The sequence below is a fragment of the Rhinatrema bivittatum genome, chromosome 19, assembly GCF_901001135.1.
Source record: "Rhinatrema bivittatum chromosome 19, aRhiBiv1.1, whole genome shotgun sequence".
Classification (NCBI taxonomy): domain Eukaryota; kingdom Metazoa; phylum Chordata; class Amphibia; order Gymnophiona; family Rhinatrematidae; genus Rhinatrema; species Rhinatrema bivittatum.
In genome coordinates, this window is record NC_042633.1 from 37,478,925 (window position 1) to 37,494,576 (window position 15,652).

Sequence of the window (15,652 nt, forward strand, 5' to 3'; positions counted from 1 at the left end):
CTCCTCCGGCAGGGTGAAAAAGGGGAATTGGATTCAAACAGCCAATGCTGGGGCCCCAACCTTTACACAGACATTTTGGAAAAAAGCACAGGTCTGTTTTTTTACGATCAAGCCCAAAAGCAAAGAACGTTCGAGCAGCATTGTCTGAAATATCAGGCAGGCTGCTCCCCCTGTAAAAATGTTGCTAGCAGTAATTTTGGTTTGGGTTTGACAGTTGCTTGGTTTTGATTGTAAATATTAAGACTTGGGGGTAACCTGCATGGAGCAACTTGCTGGGCAGACTGGATGGACCATATGGTCTTTACTGTGTTGGAGAAGTCCATTAACTGCTATTAAGTTAGCAGAGGCCATTCTCTGAGACTGTTACTGGCATCAGTGGCATGGGATTAACTTAAGTGTTTGGGTACTTGCCAGGATTGGCCACTGTTGGGAACAGGATGCTGGGCTCAATGGACTCTTGGTCTGACCTATTATGGCAACTTCTTATGTTACTGTGTTAGGTGATGCTTTTCCTGCTCTTTCTAAGAGCAACCACGTACTTGGGTTGCAATTTATTTTTTTAGTGTTTACTGATATATATGTGCTATAAGGATGTTTTCGGAGTAGTCTTGGTTTTCTGGATTAATTTAAATCTGTCGTTATGGAAAAGACTACACTCAGAATTGTTAAATTTCTTGAAGCTACCAGTGAACGAATGGACCACAAAAGAGAGCTGCTAGATACGCTGGTAGTTCAGTGGCATCTGAACCCGTTTAACTTCAGGTACCTAAAGTAACATCACCTACCTCTTCCTTGCATTAAAATTTCCCCGAGTCGGAGGCCAGCCCTTCCCATAGGAAGAGCAAAGGACCTCCAGGGCATTGTTTTCTGTAAAATGGTCCAGTTTTAGAATGAAACAGCTCCTGTTATGTTAGGGAAATGGCTGGAGAGCCCCACTGTCCCTTTTGTCTTTCCTCTGCCCTGCCACAAACCAGCCCTTAGGTGCCAGGGGTATGGCACACAGGTCATTAATTCAGTTCCTAAATAATATAACAGGGACTAGATTTTTTTCTTTAGGAAAAAAAAGAATGCCCGGGTGGTTCTTTGCTCTTACTGTAATAACAATCGTCTTCCTACTTGCAGGAAATCAGTCTTGCCATGACTAAGAGGCACCACTCCATTAAAGGCTGTGTGCAGATTAATGTGGGGTTTTTATTTTTGCATCCATTTCTGCTCCACAGAGACTTCTGATTCTCCACTTCTCTGAGTAATCAAATAGTTCCTCCTGCAGACCAGTCCAGACAAGTGGGTTTGTCCTTCCTACCAGCAGATGGAGACAGAGGGCAAGGTCCATCTGCTGACAAACCCACTGGACTGGACAGGTCTGACAGGACTTAAGGAAAGGAAAATTATTAGGTAGGACCTAATTTCACCTTGCAGCTTACTGCTGGTGGTTTGCAGATGGAAACACTATGTGGACTCATTTCAGAGATTCTCTGGCTGTCACAATATGCACAAGGGGCATGGGGATCTGCTTCCAGAGCTGGAATAAGAAGCTGGAGGGGAATGAGCAGGATAAGCAGCTTATCAGAATAAAATCTTATCACACTATTGTGTTTGATCATAAAGTGAAAAGGTTGTTCTGTTGGGACTTGAAGACATCATAAACCCACCCCACAGGATGAGATCCGTCTCCTCCTCTTCCCATATGCTTTGTGCCCGGGAAAGTGAACTTCACTCTTGTTGCGAGATTGTGAACCGGGTAGCACTGGTGGCGTGGAGAGCGGTGATGGCTGAAGTGGCACTCGCGAGAGACCTCTCCTCCTGACCTCAGAAATGCCCCAGCCTGTTCATCCCTGGCACCCAGGCTCGGAAAGGCTCCGCGCTGTTTCTGCCAGTGACTCGACCTTCCTTAGAAGAAAATGCTGGGGTCCCGGGCTTGCTTTCGCCTTTGCTACCAATGATTTAACTGCTCCCTAGAAATCGCACCTCAGTCCTTCTGATCTTGTCATAGAAAGTTTGTAGAAACTCTGCCACAAGCTGGGGCGCTTAAACGGAACCATCTTCCTGCACTTTAGACTTGTTTTTCAAGGCACTGGTTGAGTTAAACTTTTCTTGCTTTTTTACAATTATTAACTGAAGAACATTGTGCAGACTGCGGGATCTTTTAGTGTTCTGCAGAAAATGTTTTCGATTGCAGCATTCGTGCGTCTGAAATGTCAGCTGTTCATAATTTTTGAGGCCAGGCCAAAGGAAGTCAACCCATACTACCTCTTTTTGACTGGAGGTTGCTCCGTTTGGGACTGGAAATACTGAAGGAAATGGAGTAGTAGTAAGTGTGGCTTTTGGGCAGGCTCCTTGCTAGCCCACCATCGGTGGCATTGAGGATGGGGCTTTAAATGAAGGGCACCGCCAAGAACAAGAATTACCAAGCAAGTCGTCAGCTGGAGGTAATCGTGACTCTTTCCAGCCACTCGCTTGGCTTCCTTTTGACGGATATCATCTTTGGCAGGGTTTCTTTCTAAAAGAATCTCTTTTAAAGTAAGCGTAACTCTGACAGCTGCTTGATTAGCAAACCTGCTGAATGTAGGGCTCTTGGGACAATACCTTCGGGGGGGGGATAGAGGTGAGTCTCATGTGAATACAGTTGGGTTGAGCTGTTGGGCCTCTTTGAGTAGCAGGGACCTGGACGGAAAGCCCTAGGGTCATGATTTCTTGTATTGTGAGCTCCCAAGGTATCCCTTCCTCTTCCTTTAGAGTTTGAATATAAAGTGGAGGATCTTTCTGGCAGGTCTGATATTATGTTAGGCTTTTCCAGTGCTTAAAAACAGAGCACTTGATTATTGTTAACCTGAAGGCTATCACTCATTAACCTCGGCCTTTTTAATTGTTAGAATGTGCTTCCTTTCTTGGAGACTGACGAACAAGGGAAGCCCCCTTCATGTAGACTGGAGGTCCTCCCTACTGGGGCAGTGCGATACCCACAGCATGCCAAGGCCTCATTATTAGTAATGGTTATTTTTATGGCAGAGACGTGGCATAGTGGCCCAGTGAAAACGTTTCATCCCAAGAAAGCCACCAGAGGGGGAGAGGGTCACTGGGTTTGCAGCACAATGTACACCCGCTGCTCTCTCCAGGTATAATAATCCTTGTCGCCATCTTCCGTTCAGTAGGGGTCATTTTGTCACCACGCTACAAAGTAGTGCTTATCCAGAACCTTCTAGCAGATCTGGTTTTCCTACTCCACAGACTGCGTCGATTCGCCCGGTTATTTAGAGCAAATGTGCAGATTCCTCTCAGGAGAATATCTTGAACTGCAGATCTGTTGGGTGGGGTCACAAGGCTGGTGGAGGACTTGGATTTGATTCCTGGGCTGAGTTTGATCTGGAGAGCCGGGGATGGGGGGGGGGGGGGGGGGATGATATCTCCCAGGCATAGAAGGAATCCTAGAAGGATCCAGAGGCTCCGCGGTGAAGCTTTTAGATTAAAAAAAATAAATAAAAATTGCTCAGATGGCTGTTGGATGGACCAGGACATCCCAAAATGTTCTAATATCATCCCTCGGCCCAGGACTCCCCACTTCCCAGCCTATAATTGCAAAAATTCTGAACTTTGGAGAAAAAAGCAACGCGCTCTGTAGCCAGGAAGGCGGGACATTTTAAACTTTTGCCTCTGCTAAAGTGGTAGCCTTTCAGGCTTCTGGATGAAGGGGGAAGGTGAATGTCTTCCTTAGCACGGAGGAGAGTCCCTGTCGGGGGAGGGAGGGAGTGTGCATTGGCATGACAAGTCTTGAAATTCTGACTATGCCCCCCCCAGAGCGAAGGCGGTGACTGAATAGCATTAACCTAGGCAGCGTGGGATACTCGGGGGCAGGCAGGGTGGAATTTGCATCAGTCGAAGTCACTGTTCACTTTGTGACTTGACGCCAGCAGGAGTCGATGCCGACTGAGCTGGAAACCCAAAGAAACAGGAGGACATTACCGAGCTCCCCCCCCCCCCCCTCCCCAATTGGGTGCCAGAGGCAGAGGGCGATGGTTGCCCATAGAAATGTGATGGAGGCGAGTGAAACTCCAATTCCCTTCTCCCGCTCGCTCGGGCTGCTGCAGGATTGCTAACTGCCAGCGTGGGCAGGAGGTGCTGGTTTTTTATTATTGACAAGATCTTAGAAAACCGTGAAAGCAGACCCGTGCCTTTGAGAGTCAGCAGAACCGCCTGCAGCCTTGCTTGTGCGGACTGCGTCTCGGTTTGCGTAGCTTTGCTGCAGCCCGTAGCTCCTGAGTTTTCTGGATGTTAAGTGCATGGGTCTTTGACGGAGCGTATCGGCATAACCCCGGTAAAAAGGCGCTGTCGGGAGAGGAGCCGCAGTTCTTTCTCGCAGACGGCTCACCTGTATCTTTTTTTTTTTTTGCCTCCCCACGCAGAACTCGCTGCAGAAGATGGCGTAGGATCGCCTAGCGGGAAGCTGTCCCAGCACCGTCCCGAGTCCTGAGAGGTAAGGGGTAGAAAGAAGAGGGAGCCTGCCTGGCTTAGCAGACTGGCACACAGCTACAGATTCCGATGTCTTTATGCCCCTGGGTCGTCCCTTCCAGTTCCGCCTAAGCCACACTCATTACTGGACTGCTCCGTGGCCAGCGCCATCACTCGCTCAGCCGGAGACCACTGTGCATTTTTTGGTTCATTCTAAAATGCTATCATTTTTTTGATAAGAAGTGGGCTCTGTTACCCCCCCCCCCCCCTTTCTTTTCTCTCTTCCTTTGAAGTTTATTAGAAATAAAATAAAACTTGGTAAAGCCTGTTCAGTACAGGTAGAGAAGTAAGCTGAGCTGTCTCAGTTAAAATCAAAGGCATTGCTGGGTTTGAGATCGGCCATGTGATGCCCACTATTGAAAACGTACCCACGTCGCCCGTTGAGGATTGGAGTCCTCTGGCACCACCTGCAATGAGATGGGTTTGAAAAGCATTGAATGAGCAGCAAACGTTGTGTTTCCCCCTGTGAGCTGCAGCCCGCATAGCCAGGGGGCAGAATAAGGGGGGGCATGCCGGCTGATGAAAGAGGTTTCCCGGCTCGAGCATAAATATTGACTCTTTCTGTGGGGCCATACAGGGGAAACCACGTGGTTACTCTGCTCCTGTCCCACAGAGCACCAGGGGGGAGGTTAAGTGGCTTCCCAAGGGTGTGGAGAAACGGAGCCTGACCAGCTCCCCGGTGTTGGCCCGCTCTCTTTCTTCCTGCACTGCCTTACAGGGGACAGGACGCGGCTCTGGTCGTTGAATACCCGGCACCTGCTTCTTTGCCCAGATGAACGCCCAGGTGGCCCTGAGCCTTCCAGAGATGGCAAGCCCCGCAGCCAGTCCCGACGACTCCTCCTCCCACGAGGCCCTCTCGTCCATCGCCTCCGCGCCGGCCTGCTCCCCTTCAGACTCCGAGAACCTGAGCCCAGACGAGCTGGAGCTGCTGGCCAAGCTGGAGGAGCAGAACAGGTGAGCCTCGGCTTCAGAGGGTTCGCCCTAAAGCGGCCGAGCAGTGCTTCTCGCGCTCAAGCACTGCTGATTGCTGTGTTTTGTAATGGAAGGGCCTGGAATTGTCACGGTTGGTCCTGGAGGAATCTCTTCTTCAGCCCGTTTTGTTTGTTTTGTGTCTGACCAATGTAAGAATTGTGATTCTGTGTGAGCTTTCCAAGACCACCCGAGTTCATTCTTCACACGGTCAGGGGGCAAAGGAGCTGTGTAGGTGAACAGATTTCCTTCTGGCTTCCTAAGAGCAGCCGGGCTCACCTTGCCAGGTGTATTTTCAGTCATTGCCTTTCACTGTGTTCCTGCTGGTTGTGTTTGCGTTTGGGAGACAGGTGCGAGTGTAATTCCGCTCCCTCCCCCGGGACTCTCACACACGCTGTCTCCGTAGGCTGCTGGAAGCCGACTCCAAGTCAATGCGATCGATGAACGGTTCTCGCCGGAATAGCGGCTCCTCGCTGGTCTCCAGCTCCTCTGCCTCCTCCAACCTGAGCCACCTGGAGGAGGACACCTGGATCCTGTGGGGGAGAATCGTGAACGAGTGGGATGAGTGGAGGAAGAAGAAGGAGAAGCTGCTGAAGGTGAGGGGGGGGGGAGGCCCATGCTGTTCCCGCACACACACGCACGCACATGCCCCAGGGCTTTCCCTCAGGCGATCACACTGGCCCAGAGTCCCTTGTGTTTTCTCCTCCTCCTCCTCTCAGGAACTGATCCGGAAAGGGATCCCGCACCACTTCCGAGCCATCGTGTGGCAGCTGCTCTGCAGTGCCACGGACATGCCGGTCAAGAACCAGTACTCGGAGCTGCTGAAGATGTCCTCTCCCTGCGAGAAACTGATCCGGAGGGACATCGCCCGCACCTACCCCGAGCACGAGTTCTTCAAGGGGCAGGACAGCCTGGGCCAGGAGGTCCTCTTCAACGTCATGAAGGTGGGTCCTCCTCGGTCTTCCCTCTTTCTAGGCCCAGTCTTCACTTGACGAGCTGCTTTCCTGCCCCCCTTAGCCTCAAATCGCTGGAAGCGGAGCCCTTTGCAAGCATTGCTCACCCTCCCGTCCTGTCTTTATCTGAAAGCAGCCGGCGGTGCTGGGAGAAGTGGGCAGGATTATTCAGGATAAAAGATGGCAGAAAAGGCTTTCTGCCCTCTGCCCTCCCCTGGCGCCCTTCTGTGATACTGCAGCGGTAAAGCATCGCTGTTCTCAGCCGCTAAGTTACGGGGGACACTCGGTAATTTTAAAATCCATAGCAGCAAGCGCCAGTTGTCAGTCGATGGAGGGAAGGGGCTGGCTTCCAGATTTGGAGGATGGGTCTCTGAACAAGCAGAGTTGGGGAGAAGTTGAAATTTTCATCTTGTTAAGGAGTAGTTTTATGACACGTCTCTCCGCTTGTAGTTAGGCAAAAGCTATGAACAGAAACTCTGTCTGTCTTTTGTTTTTTTTAACCTGGACAATTGGTGAATGGCTTGGCAGGGGGCGACTGAAAATAACGAGGGAGGTAAGGGAGTCAGTGAGACGCTGCGGAGGGGAGCTGACACCCCAGGGCTGTTGGTGGCAGGTGTGTACCCCCACGGGTCCTTCTGAGACTGGAGCCAGGAACTCTCTTACTAAAGTAGAGATAAAAACTTTAAAATAAAGAATCTGTGTCTTGTCTTCAGCTAAGCCCTTCTTTCTTTTGCAGGCTTACTCTCTAGTGGACCGGGAGGTTGGGTACTGCCAGGGCAGTGCCTTCATTGTGGGACTGCTACTCATGCAGGTTCGTGCCGGCTCTGGGAGCCCCCGTGCGTCATGGCGGGTGGAGGGAGCCGCGCGCTTCACGGTGCGTAGAGAGTCGTGTTAGTTGAGGTGAGACAGGCTTATGTGCTGTAACCTGCACTTTTACCCCCATCCCCCTCTGCATTTTGTTGGCGTCTCCTCTGGTATTCCCAGCCCCTGCGCGCTCTGCGTTTTGCTGGAGTCGTCTTTGGTGTGCTTGGCCCCCTGCATCTCAACGTTTTGCTTTGGCATATTAAACACCCCCCCCCCCCCCCCCCCCCCCCCCCCCCCCCCCGAGTGCTGCTGGATGCATTAATAAGTTTGTGGCTTGCTCAGAGATTCGGCGGCAGAGCCAGGTTTAGCAGTGATTTGTCCGAGGTGACATGAAGGCTTGGCCATGAAGCGAGAGCTGGAATTCCTGAACATACCCAGATCAGTCCAGACAAGTGGGGCTTTGCCTCCCGACCAGCAGAAAACAAAGCTTTGAGGCGCTGCTACATAACAGAGAGTGGCACCTGCAGTCCCTCAGTATTTCTCTGACCCCAGCAGATGGGAGAGGTGCAACCCTGCAGTCTGAGATTAAGAAAGAGAGAAATTGAAGTAGGAGAATTTCGGAGGCAGCTCCCTGAGGTGTTAGGACCATCCCTCAAGTTGAGCTGGGTATCCAGGGGTTTGGGAACCCCTGTCTTGTGCTCGCCTGCATCGTGGCGGGGGCCCTGAAAGCTAGGGGGACTGGTTCCCTCAGGGCCTCCGAGGCCCCGGAATCAGGGAAGGACCCCTGTGTGTGGTTTTTTTGCCTTTGTATCTGTGAATTTAAAGTTAAAGACAAAGAAAGGAGCAGAAAGGCAAGCAGCTGGTTGCTGGGGGGGTGGAAGGTACGGCCATGAGGCAGTGAGCACTGCAGGCCTTGGCAGACAGAAGGTAATTACTGTGCTGGTCCGCATGTGTCCTGGGAGTCCCAGGGAGAGCAGCATTAGCGGCCAGGCCTGTAGCGCAGGAGGAGCAGCAGCGGTTGGTGCGGCCATGTTTGTTTTCCCGCGCGTCTCGGGGGGCCGTGCTGAGGCCAGAGAGCACCGGTCTTTTCCACCAGTGCCCAACTGATTTTTCCGCACTGTAGGAAATGGCACAGGTGGTTTAGAAGAAAAAAAAAAGGTGCACGCCAGAGCGACGATTAAGGACGGCTATCGGTGCAGCCGTAGGTGCGGGAGCACGCGGTATGGCACCTGAATCATGCAGAGAAGTGTGCCGTGCGTGTGGGCTGGGGTCTACACGCTTGAATTCTCGCTTCCTCTGTTCTGGTTGTGTTTCAGAAGAGTAGAGTTCCTCAGTGGGGGCGCACTGGGGGAAGTGGATTGCCCACCCTTCGGGATTGGGGGGGCCCCGCGAGGCAGCTGGATCCACGGACGGCTGTGGGCAGGAGTCCTTTTTAACTAGGGAACCTAGAGATTCCACCCCCCCTCCCCTGTTTTCTCCCGATGACAGCCTGGAGCAGGGACGGATGGCCCCGAGTATTTTCGCCAAAAGGTATCCTTTGATGCATAAAGCCTTCCTAGCAAGGAAGGGGGCAAAGGGGAAGTGGGAGAGAGTCTGGTCTTCCCTATCCGCATCACAGGTGGGTCTGGGAACCTACTGCATCATCTGGGACTGCTTCGGGCGGAGTCGGCGGTGGACTCCAGAATGGGGAGGACTCCATGGATGATCAGTAGGATGTCCCTTTGGACCACCAGGGGGTGGTTCCAGATTCTGACATGACTGTGGCACTGGGTGTGGACCCGGATGTATCTAATGACGACCTGGATCCAGATGAAATATCGGAGGGGGATGATCCTTGAGTTGTCCATTTATTTAAGAAAGTGGACTTATGCCCTCTTATTCCCCAGGTCTTGGAGGAATTGGGGGTTAAAGTGACTCAGGAGGAGTCTGATAGCGAGGGGATGAGTCTGATACTGGATGGGCTGAGTAGCCCCCCCGGGTGCCTTTCCTTACCTAAGAAGATCAGGAAGTTGGGAAGTTATATCCCCGATGGAGGAAACCTTGGAGATACTGCGGGTACCGAAGGTGGAAGCTGCGGTGTTGGCAGTCACTTAAGACGACCATCCTGGTGGTGGGGGCTGCCATTTTGAAGGATGTGCAGGACCGCAAGCTGGAGATTCACCTAAAGCGGATGTTTGAGGTCCCCGTGCTGAGTCTTTGGGCCATCGTTTGTGCCAGCTTAATGCAGAGGGCCTGTCTGGGTGGGGTGCAGAAAGCACAGGATCCAGCTTCGACAGGAGATGGTGCCCTGCAGTCGGCTCGTTTAGAGGCTGGGGTGGCTTAAGTAACTGATGTGCAAACCAAATCATAGAACACATCAGCCAGGAGTATGGTCTCGGCGGTGGCGGCCCGCAGGCTTTTGTGGCTGCGCAATTGGTCAGTGGACATGTGGTCAAAGGCTCAGCTGCGTAATCTCCCTTTCAGAGGGATGCTTCTCTTTGGAGAGGATTTGGATCAGCTGATGAAGACGTTGGGGGAATCTGAGGGAAACAGGCTGCTAGTAAGAAGGTGTTCCCACTTCGAAACCGGTTCAGGAATTCGAGGAGATTTTGGTCTGGTAGGACCACCTCAAACCCATCTGCGAAGCCGACAGGCAACTGCCAGCAGTCCTTTCGTGGAGGCCATAGAAGCTCCAGGGATGGTACCGGTCAAGGGGCCAGTGGTGGAAAGTCACGACAAGGAAGCCAGGGTGTCCCACTCCTGCATAGAAGCCGTAGGGGGCAGTTTGTCCAGCTTTTTTGTGGAGTGGACCAGGATTACCTCGGACCATTGGGTGCTAGTGGTCGTAAGAGACGGCAATTGGACCCAGGGGAATGGAAGTTGTCCCACGAGGCTTGGAACCGCATTTGTGCCTGGTGGGGTGTTTCTATGGTAACACGGTTCAACGCAAAGACATAGAGGTTTCTCAGTCGCAGAAGAGAGGTCTGTTTGGTGGGCCTGGATGCTCTAGTGTGCCCTTGGCCATTGGGGATCCTCTGGTCAGTTGAATTCTGAGACGTATAGAGGGGCTTCCCGGTTCCGGGGTGTTGGTAGCACCCGAGTGGCCACAGTGTCCATGGTTTGCCATTCTGGTGCATCTGGCAGTGGTTGGATCCCTTTGGCTGGCTCATCTACCAAAGTTGCTGCATCAGGGGCCCTTATTTTCGGATTGAGAGGATCACTTTTGTCTTGCAGCTTGGCTTTCGAGAGGTGGCGGCTGTGCCTGGAAGGTTATTCGGAAAAGGTTATCTCCACGTTTCTCCAAGCTCATCGACCTGCCACTTTGGCGTATATTCAGGTCTGGAGGGCGTTTGAGTCTTGGTGACTTCGGAGACGGGTGCTTCCCCTGTTAGTGGAGGTTCCTCTCATCTCGGAATTTGTAGAACAGGGCTTGTCTAAGGGTCTTGCCTATAGTTCCATTCGCATTCAGGTGTCAGCTTTGGGCTCTCTTAGGGTCAAATGATGAGGGAGGTTCTTGGCCTTGCGTCCAGACATGGTTCGTTTCTTAAGAGGTCAAGCATTTGCGACTTACGGTCCGGAAGTTATGCTCAGTTTGGAACCTTAATTTGGTCTTGCGAGGTTTGTGTGGGGCTACATTTGAGCCTTTGAGGAGAGTGACTCTGAAGGCAGTGTTCCTGGTGGCCTTCTATTCAGCCAGACAGGTTTTGGCGTTACAGGCTCTGTCTTGCAAGAATCCCTTTCTGCAGATTTCTCATGATGGGGTTTCCTTGCGAAAGGTCCTCTCCTTTTGGTCTAAGGTGGTGTTCTTTTTTTCATGTTGATCAGTCTGTAGACCTGCTGGCTTTTCTGGAGTGCTCTAAGAATTCCCCTAGGGGCAGGGAACTGCATCTTTTGGATGTGAGGAGAACTTTGTTGCGTTATCTGGAGCTGTCGAATAGTTCCGGCGCTCTGATCATCTTTTTGTCCTGTATGGGGGCAGAAAGAAGGGAGAGAAGGCCTCTAAGGCTACCATTTCCCATTGGCTGAAAGCGGCTATTTGCACGGCCTATATCTGTAAAGGCCGTCAAGTTCCAGCGGGGCTGAAGGAGCACTCCACGAGATCGCTAGCCACTTCCTGGGCAGAATGCCAGTTGCTGTCGCCTCAGGAGATTTGTAGGGCTGTGGTGTGGTCCTCGCTGCATACTTTCACCAGACCTTTTCGCATGGATGTGAGGGCGCAGGAAGAAGCGTTTTTTGGTGCGAGTGTTCTGCGTGTGGCACTTTCGGGTTCCCGCCCAGTGTAGGGTGGCTTTGGTACATCCCACTTGTCTGGACTGATCTGGGTATGCTCAGGAAAGGAAAATTGGTTCTTGCCTGCTAATTTTCGTTCCTGTAATACCACAGATCAGTCCAGAGACCCATCCTGTCACTGCCGAAAGTCTTTTGGTTTTTGCCAACTGGTGGTTCAAGTTGGTTTGCCTTTCAGGGTATTTGGGCAGTTGTTGATCATGGTTTGGGTTTTTCAGATATAATTTTTGGGAGTGTTGTGGGCTCCAGATTTTGGGGGTTTCCAACCCTATCGTTTTCCCTGATAGCCCGAGAAAGTGGTTTTGGAGTTACATCTTGGCTTGAGTAGAGGTCAATACTAGGGGACTGCAGGTGGCGCTCTCTGTCATGTAGCAGTGCCTCACGGTTTTTTGTTTCTGCTGGTAGGGAGGCAAAACCCACTTGTCTGGTCTGATCTGTGGTATTACAGGAATGAAACTTAGCAGGTAAGAACCAATTTTCCTTTTGTAACCGATTCTTAGCTCCATACTGTAACTGCACTTCCTGGCTTCTTCATTGTCTTGAGTAAAGACTCTAGATGGTGCAGTTATCGATGTGGTGTCAGACCTTTGCTGCATGCGTATTTCAAGGACTTGATCTAAAGCGTTCTGGTTTTCTAGCGGCATCCCTCTCCAGCATTATTAAAAGTGTAGTGTGAGGCTGCGCTTGGTCTCTCTTCCAGTTGGGATGTGCCAAATGACCTTCAATGTTTCCGATCCCTCTCCAGATGCCAGAGGAGGAGGCCTTCTGTGTATTTGTGCGCCTGATGCAAGAGTACCGCCTGCGGGAGCTCTTCAAACCAAGCATGGCAGAGCTGGGCCTCTGCATCTACCAGTTTGAGTACATGCTGCAGGTAAGGGCGGTAGCAGGTAGGACTCGGGGGTGCTGGAAGACAGTATTCTGCTATTCGAGGTTAGGGTTTTTTGAACGCGTACTTGATCATCTGAATGATCCATGTAATGTCATTCTGGCATCTTTGCCAGTGTGGCCCTGTGGTGATGTCCCTTAAAATACCCCAAAATATCCTTGCTGATATCTTTGTGTTTTAATACACACTGCACCCCCTGTCTTGGTGTCCTGACACACACATGTGTATTGTCTTTAGGTTGCCCTGCTTTGGTTTAATTTGTTGATCCTTGGGGCCAAGGCCAACCCTAGGGCTTCAACACAACGCAAGTTGCATTAACAGATTGCGGAGGTTATGGTTATGTTTCGGGGGAGTGGTTTTGGGGGTTTAAACAAGTTGCCGGAGGAAAAGTCCCTCAACCGTTAATAGCCAAGTAGACTTGGGGAAAGCCCTTGCTTGTGCCCTGGGAGTGAGCAGAAGGAATCTGATCTCCGTTACGGGATCTGTTGAGTACTTGTGAGACAGGATGCTGGGCTCGATGGACCTGGCTTTATGGGAGCTAGTCTGAAAGTGTGTGAGAGGGAGTGGTCGCGCTTTCATCGTCTCCATAATCTGCAGGCTGGCTAATTTTAATTTAAGTGATACTTGTTATGTTTTGGTATGGGCAAAGAATAGAGTCCCGCATGCAGCTTTAAATGCCTCACATTGGGCTTGAGAGCCTCCCTGTATTGCTTATACTCATTGGGGTCTCACCGGGGAGCCAACGTGCACAGTCCGTCCCGCTCCCTCTTTTCAGGGATCCATCATGTGCAGCCTCTCTCCCTTACAAAGTCCTTTGTGGCGCTCATCGGGAATCTATCCTGCTTGGTCTTCGGGTTTTTCCACCTTTTATTTTTTTTTTGCTGTAGGCAGGTATTGCAGTGTCCCCCTGTAACCTCTCTGTGTTTCTAATGCTGTCCAGGCAGCATTTGACTGGGGACCCTCTCCCCAGAGGCGTATTGTTCCATGTCAGAAGAACTGCCAACCTTGGCCACGGACTCTCTTGCTTGGTAGTGCAGAGGGGCTCTGGGATAAGATAAGACATTGCCATGCTGGGTCAGACCAAGGGTCCATCAAGCCCAGCATCCTGTTTCCAACAGTGGCCAATCCAGGCCACAAGAACCTGGCAAGTACCCAAACATTAGATAGATCCCGTGCTACTGATGCCAGTAATTTGCATGTTTCTGATGGCTTGGAATACCTCTCAAACAAAAAAAAAAAAAAGTCTCGGTGGCATGTTCTGATACACATGTTCCTTGTTGTCGTCTTCGCTCTTTCTCTTCCTCTTCCTCCCTGTCCCCCTCTCCCAGGACCAGTTGCCGGAGCTGAACATCCACTTTCGGTCTCAGAGTTTCCACACGTCCATGTACGCCTCTTCCTGGTTCCTCACGCTCTTCCTCACCACCTTCCCTCTGCCCGTGGCCACCAGGGTCTTTGACATCTTCATCTACGAGGTAAAAGCTCTGACATGGTGAAAGGGGGCAGGCAGGGTTGCCCTTGCGTAGGTCACAGAACATGAGGTGGGATGGAAAAGAAGCATGCAGAGGTTGGACGGGCTTCCATGATGCCCAAGACGGGGACGTTTTTCCCTGGAAAGAAATTCCTAGACAAAGGGGGTCGTGCTGTGAAGCTGAAGGTGCAGAGGAAACCCGATACCTGAAATAATCTGCCAGCAGAGGAGGATAAAATGAGCCGCTATTATCACTTTATATCATTTATTTATTTATTTTTAATTTTTATATACCGAAGTTCTTGTGGGAATTACAAATCACTCCGGTTTACATAAAACGATGAACTGCCCAACAGCGGATGGGGGCTTTACATTTGTTATTTCTTGGCTTGGTTATTAGTTTTTCGGGGAATGTGCTGTTTTATTTCAGGCGCCGTATGGCTATATTGTGGGTGTTTGTTTATGACGTGATGATATAAATGTGTGGCCCTTTTTGTAAGATGTCGTGGTTTAATTATTTTTTGAAAGGTTTTTTTTTTGGCGCTATCTCCTGTTTCTCTGTGCTTTATGGCTGGTGGTTAATTTTCCTCTGGTTTGGAAGCCAGTACCATGGAGCGGGCACAGAGGACAGTGGTAGGAGCAGGGTTGGGAGGTTGCAGTATTGCACACAACTCACCCCTCAGTCCCTCGAGAACAGAGGGAGGCAAGAGGAGCGGTGATGGGAACATAACCTAGTAATACTGCAATCTTGGGGGGTATCCAGGTTGGTACCATCAGGTTATAGCTCCCTAGAAATGAACTGGATCAGTGCCAGCTGGCTGGTTGTGGCCGTTACAGTCCTGCTGTATAGAAAGGAAGGTTTTCAGACAACAGCCTTACTAGTTGTGGTATCTGTTTAGATCATTGCAAAGCTTGGAGAAGACGAGGGGGCTGGTTGTTGGATGTTTGTATGCTTATCTCCACAGGATGGTAGGTAACTTCCGACTTGACCTGTTCCACTCTCTAGGGCCGAAGATCCATCCCCAGGCATGGCACCTCTAGACACCTACCCCCCCATACTCCTTCAGCCGTTGATTGAGCGCCAGGTGAAACCCAAGAGAATCGCCGGCCCTAGACAGAAGAATAATCCTCTGTGTTGGTGTAATGTCTTTGCTAGCCTCTCTTCATCGTTTCAGGGGCTGGAGATCGTTTTCCGAGTGGGGATGGCCCTTCTGCAGTTCAATCAGACGGAGCTGATGCAGCTGGACATGGAGGGCATGTCCCAGGTCAGAGCTCTGCTTGCCTTTGCGATTGAGGCTCCGTGTGTTATCGGTTCAGAACCTGACGATGCTTTTATGTGCACAATGGTGCGCGATGGGTTCCCCCTCCGGGCTCTGACCCTGCTTCAGGTTGGCGCGGTGGGAGGAAGCTCCCTGTGTCGGCAGCCTTCACTGTAGATCAAATCTCTGTGACACGTTTGCCAGCAGATTTGGGTGCCAGAAGCAGTTTCTGCCACTGCAGGCGTTTTCTTTCGCTCCAGCACCCCCAAATCCCCCCCCCTATCCTGCCTATCTGCCGTGTCAGCTTAGGGTGAAGGCCGACGCTGGCTGTGAGCGAGTCCTCTGATGCCTGCCACTGCTCCTCACCTCCACAGTACTTCCAGAAGGTGATCCCCAACCAGTTCGACAGCTGCCCCGACAAACTCATCCTGAAGGCCTACCAGGTCAAGTACAACCCCAAAAAGATGAAGCGGTAAGCGTCCTCCTGGCTTTAGGGGACTTGAGGTGGCGCGCGCGGCTCCGGATCGTCGTGGGGAGGGAA

At 51.4% G+C, this 15,652-nt stretch overlaps 1 protein-coding gene across 4 annotated transcripts in view; it reads left to right on the forward strand.

The window, feature by feature from the left end:
* Window positions 1-15,652, forward strand: part of EVI5L (ecotropic viral integration site 5 like) — a 51,408-nt gene that overhangs the window by 10,807 nt on the left and 24,949 nt on the right. For 2 of the 4 annotated variants that reach the window (XM_029584737.1, XM_029584740.1), the window contains exons 2-10: window positions 4,401-4,471; window positions 5,225-5,460; window positions 5,882-6,071; window positions 6,195-6,419; window positions 7,165-7,239; window positions 12,244-12,369; window positions 13,713-13,856; window positions 15,028-15,117; window positions 15,486-15,583. In XM_029584737.1, coding sequence (XP_029440597.1) covers window positions 5,279-5,460; window positions 5,882-6,071; window positions 6,195-6,419; window positions 7,165-7,239; window positions 12,244-12,369; window positions 13,713-13,856; window positions 15,028-15,117; window positions 15,486-15,583 — 1,130 coding nt within the window. In that variant the 5' untranslated portion in view covers window positions 4,401-4,471; window positions 5,225-5,278. Of the gene's footprint in view, window positions 1-2,128; window positions 2,430-4,400; window positions 4,472-5,224; window positions 5,461-5,881; window positions 6,072-6,194; window positions 6,420-7,164; window positions 7,240-12,243; window positions 12,370-13,712; window positions 13,857-15,027; window positions 15,118-15,485; window positions 15,584-15,652 lie in introns of those variants that run through there. The other 2 variants (XM_029584738.1, XM_029584739.1) reach the window with 2 other exon arrangements.